Source organism: Charadrius vociferus, unplaced genomic scaffold, assembly GCF_000708025.1.
Source record: "Charadrius vociferus isolate BGI_N301 unplaced genomic scaffold, ASM70802v2 scaffold333, whole genome shotgun sequence".
In the NCBI taxonomy this organism is placed as follows: Eukaryota; Metazoa; Chordata; class Aves; order Charadriiformes; family Charadriidae; genus Charadrius; species Charadrius vociferus.
The window spans coordinates 1530007-1541011 of NW_009647682.1; the positions used below are offsets into that span (position 1 = coordinate 1530007).

Consider the following 11005-nt stretch of genomic DNA (forward strand, 5'->3'; position numbering starts at 1 on the left):
TAATGGCGTGCAGCACACTGGTGCACTGCAGTGTGAGACAGCTCCAGCCTGCTCAGCCATGCCAGCTCCCAGCCCCTACACTCTCCAGGATAAGCCCCAGCTCCACGTCCCTGGTGTCTCCTCCCAGGCAACAGGGGGAGCAGGGCTTGGATGAAGCCTCCCAGGCCAAAGTGGGGGATAGAGGGTGAGGGGACAGTGTGACCATAACACGGCCAAATAGCTACCCCTGCTTCCCAGCAGAAGACATCTGCATGCAGCAGGACTCACAGCACTCACACTCCTCCTTGACCCATCCAAACTGTCCCCAGCCTCCTGCCCTCTTCCATACCCTCTGTTCTTGCTCCTGTCCTGCACCATCCACCCCTACACCTCCCCTAGAACCTCTCAGTCCCAGTCAGGCTCTGCTCCCCTTTCCCGTTGCAGCTCCAGCCCCCATCACCTTTGCTGTCTCACAATGCCCTTCACTGCTAGCCTGAGGGTGGCCCTTGCTATGGCTGAGGCAGTTGTCACAGGTCACAGGAGGTTTGAGGCTGGCAGGGATCTCTGGAGGTCGCCTGGTCCAAGCCCTCACTGCTCAAAGCAGGGACAGCTCACAGCAGGTTGCTCAGAAATTTGTCCACGCAGGTTTTGAATGTCTCCAAAGAGTCCACAACCCCCCTGGGCAACTTGTGCCAGTGATTGACCACCCTCCGCAGTAAAAAATGTTTTTTCTATGATGTGCACCAATGGGTTGCCCAGGATGCATGTGTGGACTGTCTGCACCAGGACACTCAGGGCAGGTAGCTGAGCTGCTGAAGCTCTGGCTTTTTAAACAGAAAACATCCATAAGGGCATCATCCAGAGGCCTGCAGCAACCATGTTTTGCAAAACAGAGTAGCTCTGTGTCTTTCCCCCCTTCCCCCGAATGTAGATGAGACAAGCCCTGCAGATGTGCGAGGGAGAAGGCAACAGGACAGCTAATGAATGTATGGGAACACAGTTACAGCATTCTCATAGGCTCCCCCCCTTCCTTTGGAAATCCAGATAAAAATGAAGGCTAGAGAAGAAGAAGGCATGTGGTGGGAAACCCTGGTACCTGTCATAGGAAGGGCACAGTGGAAGGCAAGCAGGCCCCTTGGGGCTGCTATGAACCACGTCCGGGAAGAGATATTGAGAGAAACATTTCTGCTTTTCACAGTGGCAGGGGGAGCACTTGGGACGGGCAGACGTGCAGGAAATAATTTGGGAGAGCTTTTGAATCGTTTGCACAGATTTTATAGAGCAGGCAGTTGGACTAGATGATCTCCAGAGGTCCCTCCACCCTCAGCTGCTCTGTGATGCTGTGATTTTCCTGCCATAGGTCCTGCTCTCCCATAAAAAAGTGACAGACCTGGGCTAGAGAAACCCCAGGGCTGCAGAGATGGCAACCAAGAAAGCAATAAGCCTCTTCAGCAGCTATGCAAGCATGGAGGGGCCAGGCCCTACAATGAGTTGTTTCCTACTACGTTTCACTCGCTGTCCATAGCGAGTCCACAGACATTGATCCATGTCCCTTCGCTGTCACACCAGCTGCCCCACAGGTGTTCGTGGGAAAGCATTCCTGAGGGCTGTCCCTGGACTAGACACCTTAGGTCTGCTTGGTTTGAAAAGGCTTTGCTGGGTCCTACCACATCAGCCAGTAAAACCATGGACAGGAGAATGAAGCCTTGCTGTGGACCTGGAGACCATGGGCTATCCTACTTAATGGGAGCAGCTTTGGAAGCTGCTGTATTTTTACTGGCATGCAGGACAAGCAGTCAGCTCTGCTGGCCAAACTGGAGGTCCAGACCTGTGCACCAGCAACTGGCAGCAAAAGTCACAGCTGGGATCTGAGCAAAGGGGAGATGAAATCCTCTCGCCAGCTCTGTCCATGGGGGAAGGAACTTGAAAGAGGGCAACCTCATGATGGCAGGGCTGTATACGAAAAGGCTCCTGGGGTGGCTGAGCACCCATAAGTAGGGCAAGGAAGGGACGGCAACACGGGGATCAGAGAGGCCTGGCTCAGCTGCCTACCCAAAACCCCAGGCTGAGCCACGGGGGCTGCCAGGCTTGCCAAGCCACAGGCTGGGCAGGCTGCCAGCCCTTGACAGCAGCCCCAGCCCAGAGTGAAGTGGAGGACTCAGGCAGGGGAAGCCCATCCAGCTGCATCTTTATGTGCATCCCTCAAGATGCTGGGTAACAGAGCAACAGTAGTTCCTGAAGTCCCGCGCACTGAGTCTGTGTGTGGAGATGTGCAGACGTGTGGTCTAGTCTCACAGCTGTTAGAGGACTCCAGGAGATCAAGGGTGACCCCTAGGCTCTAGGAAAGCCACACATAATCAGGACTTTCCTGCAGTGAGTGACCCATGCCAGCCTCAAGGGACAGACACCCGACCTCTAATGGTTGGATGTGATGATCCTATGGTTGGACTCAATGATCTTAAAGGTCTCTTCCAGTGTAAACAGCTATGATTCTATGACAGCAGGTACTCGCTCTTCAAAACCAGCACTGGACCAGCAATCTCTGCTCAAGGTCTGCCAGACATGAATCAGCCGCCCAGATGTAGCTGTTTTCAGCGCTACTGGAGATGCCCTGCACTATACAAGACAATCCTGGGGTGGCAGATGTTACACATGATCCACAAGCAGGTCACACCTCTCCAGAGCAGCAGATGCAGGTCTGGGACACCTGCAACAGCATCAGACAGCCATATTCCTGTAACTGAATTGTGCCTGGGGCTGTGTTCAGGCTTTAAAACACAGGGGTGCCCTGACCCCTGTGGCTGAGATGCAACCCAATGCAACCCAAACCGGTGGGATTTTCAGAAGCATACTCCTTTACGTTAAACATCTGTTCTACCTAAACATAAAGCTGTTATCTGTGATACTAACATAATGCCTGCACGTAGGCCATTACCTGTGTTATTAAGAGTGTCTGCTGAACTGCTGGAGCTCCAGCTCCGTCCCCCACTCACCAGGCCCCATGTTCTACATGCTTACAAAGTACATGGGCCTCAGCCCAGCTGAAAGGGTGGCCTCCTTCTGCGCAGTCACACTTGGGTCCCATTAGTAGGACAGAACAGGTAGTTTAGTGTGTTGCAGCATGTCAAACACTGCCTACCAGAACTGCAGGAGGAGACCAACTGCCCTAGGAGACAAACCCTACTCTAAATTTGCCTTTATTTTCCCATTGACCATAAATGGAGTTTAGGCAGCCAGCTCACATGCAGACATATGTATTTTCTTGGGTGAATTCCCTTGAATGACCTGCCTTGCTAAACACATTTCTGAACTTGCTTGCTCCTGGAGCAAGGCTTCTAGTGAAACACAAACAGTATGATTTGGAGGTCACTGACAATTCTGGAAACTCAAGTCAAAGTGAAAAAAATATACTGGTCCTTCTTGGGCAGCCCGGGAGTACTGCGAGGTGGGTTGCTGCCAGGTTGTCCCCCCATCGTGCCACACTGCCACAAGCTGCTGGGCTTTCTTCAGCTCTGCCCTCACAAGCATCCTGGTCTCAGCCAAATTTCAAACCCTCCCCCAGCGGGAAGCCCCCATTCCTGCTGTCCCCCCCTCTTGCTTTCCATGCTCAACCCGCCCCTAGTTTTGCTTTGCCTCTTTAACCTCTCAGCTGAGATAACTGCACCTTCCTTATCCTGTTATGCCCTCTCAGCCAGGGAAGAAACCAAAACCCATGTCTTGAGCTTAACTCTGCCCCAGAGACCCTGGTCAGACAGCGCACTAGAGGCTGAATGAGCACCCCAGGAATTAACTCTCCATGGGTATTTTTAATTGCCCTCCTCTGTGGACCTGTCTTGGTTTAATTTTTGGAAGACGTAATAATACATTGCCAATAGTGACCCCTTTTCTTCTTTTTCCAAGGAAATGGAAGTAAACACTTTTTTCACTGCCTGTTGAGAGGGTAAGAGATGAAAGCACTTTGAGGAACTAAAAGATGTACAAGTAAAACCTTACTTTGTATTTTGCATCTCAGATTCTTTGACTGCTTTAATATTTTTCCCTGTAGAGTCTCTAAGGAATGGGCAAAAAACAGAGAGGTGCTTTTATAAAGTCACAAGCTGCCAGCAGTACCTGCACACAACACATCCCACACAACACTAAGGAGCCCCGAAATTAGCAGAAGAGAACATTTCACTAAAAAAGTGCAGATTTAGATGCTTTGATTCAGTCACCAAACTCAGATTCTCAATGGAAATCAATGTGGATTGAACCACAGTGGGGATATGAAGAGAGGAAGGGGGTGGCAAACTAAAAATAGTGCAAACTATCGATTTGGATCACATCAAAACATCTTATTCTTGGCAAAACAGAGCGACTAGGGGAAAAAAAAAAAGGAATAACTGATTGGAAAGCAGCAACCTCTCTGCTTAACAGGTTTTTTCCCCTCTTAAATAAAAAGCACCAAAATTAAAATACAGTTTTGAAATGAAAGGTCAAAAATTTTATTCCAAAAATGCTGCAACAAAACATTTGAGCCTTTCTGGAACAGGATGTTTCCTTTTGGAAGTGTCACAATAAAAAATTGAGGGAATTTGTTCTTTCTTTAGCATCAATTCTTCCTTCTTGTGTACTTCACACACCAACATGCTGCCTTTGATCTCAACCTAGGGCTGGTTTCAGCCCCTCTGAAAACCCATTTTGCAGTGGTTTCTCCACCATTCTGCCTCCCTCTGACTTTGCAGCATCTCTCGCTGGACCGACAACACCTGACTGTGCCCCACTGGGCAGCAGCAGATGCTCCCACTACAGGTATTACCTCCTTGCACCCATGCCACACTGAGCGACCAGCTCCGCAGAGCCCTCGAAGCCGAGCACCTGGCTGCCCAGCAGGACAGTGGGAAGGGCTGTGTCTTACCAGGCTGGAGTTGGCAACATTGGTGTCATCCTCAGGCATTGGCAGGTAGATGGCTAGCGCAACACAGTTGGCAAAGATGGTCAGGAGGATGATGATCTCGAAGGGTCTGTGAGGAAGCATTAAGGAAAGGAGACAGGAAGGAAAAAACAGATACAGCCCTGCCCCACCACTGTCCTGTCTGGGTATGTATGGGGAAACCCCACTGGCTATGGGGAAACAACCTCCCACTGGGGCAGAGAACCAGAGAGAGAACAGCCAGTCAGACTTCACCACACAGCCCCAGTTGCTGCCCATTTCTTGCATCCCCGAGCAAGGAGGAAAGGGGCCAGGATGAAACTCAAGGCCTGGATGCTGAGCACATGGCTGCTGGAGAGGGGCAGCTTTGACACCAGACATATGGGGAGGGGGCACAAATTAAAAGGCTGCAGTGGAGGAATAATGAGGGGAGTGAATCATCCTGAAGGATCAGGACCCTCTTGCATAACATAGGCACTTAACCAAAGCATCACCCTTCAGAGCATGCTGGCCATGGCTCCCTCTGTACCCCGCGTCTGTGCAGGGGACACTGCTGAGCGACAGCTCTTGGGTGGGCCGTGTCTCCCTGACTAGAAGGCATCTAGAGGTAAGACAGCTCAGCCAGGGTCTCCTCCAGCAGAACATCCAGCAGCTAACATTCCCAGGTGTCCTACAGCCTCTGTACCCCAGTGCAGGCAGTGCTCCTGTGACTCTCCCCAGAACTGCCATGGGCTGGGAGTAACAGGACTGCTTAGCCTGAGCCTGTCCCACTCCTTAGAAGGTGGAATTGTGCTGTTTGGGCCCTATGACATCTCTGAATAAATGGGGTGACTTGCTGTTTCCCCCTGAAGGCCCTAGGACAGGCACTTGGTCACTCCCAGGCTCCTGCTGCTGTCACTGCTCTGCCAGGGCCCTGAAACAGCATGGTCAAGCTTCAGCTATCATGTTCTTGAAGCCCTGAAAGAACTCAAACTCCAGCTCCAGGCCCTTGTCCACAGCCAGGCTCTCACCACAGGGACCCCACTCTCTGTTCCTCCCAGCATGGTCCAAACCTGCCACCCTGTGGTACCCTGGGAATGCAGTAGATATCTGGTCAGAAGAAGGCAGCCATCACCTTTTGCTGCCACTATGCTGGTCAGATCCAGGCCCTGCTGCAGCTCTGAAGTGCTTGTGCCAAGCCACTGCACCATGTAGCTATGCACATACCTAAAAGCAAAGGGGTCTTTTCCACTCATCTAGTGGCCTCATGCTGCCAGAAGACAGCTGCGTACAGCATGATGCAAAAACCTACAAGAAACATTTTTGGTCACAATGCTAATCTCAAAGCTTCCTAGCCAATAATGTTTCTTGCTGAGTACATCTCAGTTGTCCCTGATCCGCTTGCCTTGCCTGTACCCCTGGAAGCCACTGAAACTAAAAGCAGATGGAGGAAATGAAAATGTTGGTCCCACTGCCCACTGAGTCAGACTCACCTACAGTGTAAATCAGCAAATAGTGATGAGCCAACATCCACACTTAAGACCACAGCCAGCATCTACCCCCATAAACTCTTTTGAGATCTCTCATTGCCATCCCCATTTGTAACTACCAACCTGCCATCACAGGCGAACTGGCAGATCTCATCCAGTGGGTTCAGAGGTTCCAGTACAAGACAGGATTTCCCAGCATCCCCATCTCACTTGGGCCAGACCTTCCAAAGGAGAACAGCTTCCAGCAACGCACTCTATGGGAACACCTACAGCTCAACCATGCAGACTGATGCCACTACAGAGCCCAGCACAGCCCTTGAAACTCTGTGCCCCAGCAGAGAGGCTCTGCAGCCATACTGACACTTCCCTACACCATGGTTAATCAACTAATTAGTTCAGCTTTCAACTTTTTTCAGGTAATTATGTTGAGGCCTGCCTTGGGCTGCAGTGGCCATACCACTGTCCAATCCAGCACCATGGGGCAAGGGACACCTAGGGAGCATTCTCTCCATATTGGCCTGCTGAGCTGGCTGAGTGCTGTCAGTTGTGTCCTACGCTCATCACACATTATTCTGCCTTTTCTGGACACTTCTATCCATCAGCTTGCTGGCACTTTAAAAACTAAAGCCAGTGGGAAAAGCTGTTCTCTGTGTTCCAGGTGAGGGGCTTCCCTGCCTGCTCTGACAGGGTGAGATGAGCAGCCCTCCTTGAAAAGTGACCTATCTTGTAACTGGAGCTGGAATCAGCTTGCTGCTGGCCAGTCTGTCACTGTTAATAGGTGGAAATGCAATGGGACAGCTTGAACCAAAAAAGAGGCACATAGTGTAATTGGGCATGGTGTCCCTGACTCTTGCCACTGAGCCAGAGCCTCAACATCGTCTTCGTCTCCTTGTCCTGCAATCTCACTTCTTTCTCTCCAGCAGCCTCCTGCCACGCAGCATCCAAGGGCCCCAACATCTGCCTTGCAGTAGGAATTAGGCCCCTAGTAACTTGCAGTTCTGTCATCCTTCAGGGTCCCTGGACTCCTTGCTCATCTGCCTTGAAGTCCTCCTGGCTGCAAAACGACCTGTGACACCACAAAGCTAGACATGTCCCAACAACCATCAGCATGCTGGGCCAGCTGTTGAGCACACAATACCCAGCGATTTGCAGAGTACCCAGATTTCCTTGTGCTAACAAATGTGAGTTTTGAGATGTGAGCGAATTTCAGCATACAAATCCCTCTGCCTCAAGCCAGCCTGACTTTCACCCACCCTAGGTTGAGTGCAGTGATACTCCCCACCCTCCAACTGCCTGGAAAAGACCCTGTCCCATTTGCTGGGGCTCAGCTTTGTGCTCTGACAGCAGAAGCTATACAGCTATACAGCTATACAGCTATACAGCAGAGATGTGCCCAAAGAACAGGACTGCATACTGCCATACTGAACCCAGATGCCAGGTATCCCCACAGAAAATGGGCACAGCTAATCTCCCCTTGGCAGTCTGCCTGGCCCTGAAGACCATAACAACCCGCAGGAACTGGAACAACCCTGTCATGCCTTGCAAACCCTGATCCCTGAACGAGGACAGCCAGGTGCATGTGGGTATAAATACAGCAAGGCACAAGAGAAGCGCTGGAGAAACCTGATGCCCTGGATCACTTGTCCTGCACAGGTCAGAACCACCTGCACCTGCAACCTCCCTGGTGGGATACCCACCTCTCCCCTCCACACTCCCCTTCCAGGGCACCAATGTGGGAAAGACCCCCACTGTGTTGCACACTCTCTCTGGCATGCGTTGGCCCAGGAGGAGGAATGTGTTTGAGCATGTTGGAAGATGTAAGTCCTATTTCCAGCTCTTCCCCTGCCGCTAGGGTGTATGCAGAAGTTTATTCCATACTCAGTGCCTATTTAAGACACAGACACAGTTCCCTTCCATGTCGTTGTAGAACAACCCAGTCCTCAAGCTACACAAGTAGAAATGGAGAATGCTCCAATTTCAGCTCTGCTCCCTCTCCTCGAAGGACAGAGAGCCCCTTTGCAGTGAAGGAACAAGGGCTCAAAATCCATGGCCAGCACAGCACCCCCACCATGGGGGAGAGCGTGTCCTGACTGGCTGCAAACAGGCATTGTAGGCTTTGAGATGCTATCCAGGACAGGATGGCATCTCTGGCAGTGTGTTGGCATGGTTTTGGTGTCACCGTAGCACTATGTGTACAGCAACACAGCCAGCCAAAGGCAACCAGGCCACTTCCAAGAGGACTAATGCCTGGCCAGGGCTGGGATGATCCTACCAAGGCCAGGAACATGCAGACAGGTTCAGCAACTGAAATGAGAAAAGTTGGGGTAGAAGAACTGGATTTTCTGGAAACATCCCCAAATTCCATCACTTTTGCTTAAGCCCAAATGTTTTGCTGAAGCCAAAGGTAAATGTTTCACCTCCCATCCCCTTCCCTTCCATAAAATACAGGTGAACAAGGCAGTATCTAATGGCCTAAAATACTTCCTGGATGGGTGGCAGAAACATGACATTTTGGTATTTCTGAGACACAACGCCCCACTGTTGATGGCCAATGAAAGAGCAACCAACCAAACTCCATCCCTAAATTAAGCCAGAGGCACAGAGAGATATTGTCCCTCTGAAGAGTATCACTCACAAAAGTCTTCCCCTGTGACAGCAGTGCCAGGGAGGAATAGGAAAGGGGGGGCTGAAAAGACAACGGTGTCGGCAAGGATTTGGGGGATGCTGGCCAGCCCCCACCACCAGGGCAGGGAGCAGCTGCAGGATCAGGCATGTGGTGACACACACAAAGAGCCATCCCGAGCAGCTCACCATGGTCTCACCACCCACCCCCAAACCTCCTCCCTGGGGCAGCCTTCCGTCCCCAGCTCCATCCTCAGCTCTAGCTCCTCCAGCCTGGCCCTCCTCCTCTGCCTGGCTCCATCCCCATCCTGGGATGGGCACTGTGCCCCCTCCTCACTCGCCAAACCCTCTCCCCTCCTGACGGGCTGTCCCGTTTCTCCCCAGCACAGCTCCTGCCAGCACAAAATTCATTTACTCCCGCAAGTCCCTTGCCACCCAGGCTGTCCCCGCACCACCCTACTGAAGGTCCCCATTGCCTGACCCACTTTCCGCCCCAGCTTCCCCCACAAGCCTATTTTTGCCCCCAGTTTGCACAGCTGTTGCCTTTGCCGATGCATCCTGCCCAGGGCTCCCTGAGCGCCCTGTTGCCTTTTACAGACCTTTTACAGGCATACAGCACAGGCTGACAGATCTCCTGATCCCCAGCACCCCTGCTCACAGGCTCCCACACAGGTGCTCCCATGCCCATGCAGCCAGAAGGATACTTCCACTCCACGATGCTGATGCATGCCTTCCGCAGTGGGTTTTGCAGGGTTAAGCAGAACAGAGCCCTGGCTGGGCGGGGGGCTGCTGGTGGCACCGGCTTCTTGGACTTCTCCTTCTGTTGCCTCTTCTTCACATCATCCTGGGGAGAAGCAGGCTCCATGGTGTTTCCCCCCTAGCTGTTTCTCCCCCTCCTGCCCCACGGCTGAGCCCACCTTCCCTGGGTCCCAGCCTGCTGGATCTCCTCTGGATCTCCCTTCCTGTGGAGTCTATCTCCTCCGCGCACTGGGGGAGGCAGTGGGGAGTGAGGGCTGGAGCCTGCACTTGCATGTACAAACACACAAAGCATGAGTTTAAATTTAGATCCTGGCCTGGCTGCCGGGTGCTGTCACAGCTCCCGAAGCAGCAAAAGGGCCCCTGCAGCTGTTGCTTCTTTACCCAGTGCATTGGGAAGGCAAGTAAGTGCTTTGCATGCCACGGAGCTGGGATGGGGGTGGGAACAGGCTCCCCAGCCCTGGGCACACTGCCTCTGAAAGAAAAGCATCTTTGTCCCAGGTCAGCTGTTTCCCCAGCTCCTCCGGCCTCCCTTGCCTGAACTGGGAAGCTGGGCTGCCTAGGGCAACGCATGCAGCCCTGTTTGCTGAATCACATTATTCAGGGTGAGATGGAGAACCCAACTATGACCGGTTCCTAAAGATGCTTACCCCACAAATGGATTAGTCCCCTCTCTCTGCAGGATTTCACTGTCATTTGATGCAAACGGCTCAGTTGAGCCCTGGACCCTGGGGCTGTAAGGTTGGGTTGGGTCCATCTCACTGACAGGGACTTTGACCCCAACCTCAGAGCTCCAGGGAATCACAGCAAGTCCAAAAAGTGCTCTGGCACTTTCTGGAGGTACAGAGGAAACTTTTGGCTGGCACTGGTCACTCAAACAACCCCTTGCTCAGTCTCGCCTCCCCAGTCCTGCTTGCAGGGTATGGAAGATGCCTGGAGATGCAGAACCCAACAAGCCGAGGCTGGATTGTGCCCTGGCCCAACTGCATGAATGGTATGGACAGTTACAGTAAATCCTGAGCTGGAAGGCAGGCAGGGAGAGAGGCAGGTTATCAGCACCTCTTCACAGCAGGGGAAACTGAGGCACCAGGAAGGGGTGCTCTTGGGGTTTTCTTCCTGGGGTTTCCTGAAGCCATCTTATTACTTACAGCTATGTCCCATAGCAAATGCTATCCCTGCCTTCCAGAGATGTTACAGTCTGATGTGACTGGTCAGCTTTACCCCAGTCAACCCCATGTGTCCCAGGGAGCTCCTCTACCCACAGCACCCC

At 52.4% G+C, this 11005-nt stretch overlaps 1 protein-coding gene across 1 annotated transcript in view; it reads right to left on the reverse strand.

Moving 5' to 3' along the window:
* The window catches only part of CACNA1S (calcium channel, voltage-dependent, L type, alpha 1S subunit), a 47044-nt gene extending 37117 nt beyond the window's left edge, over positions 1-9927 (reverse strand). Inside the window, 2 exon segments of the mRNA XM_009881328.1 lie at positions 4874-4979; positions 9684-9927. Of these exon segments, the coding sequence (XP_009879630.1) occupies positions 4874-4979; positions 9684-9844 (267 nt within the window). The 5' untranslated portion in view covers positions 9845-9927.
* Between the last annotated feature and the right edge of the window lie 1078 nt (positions 9928-11005).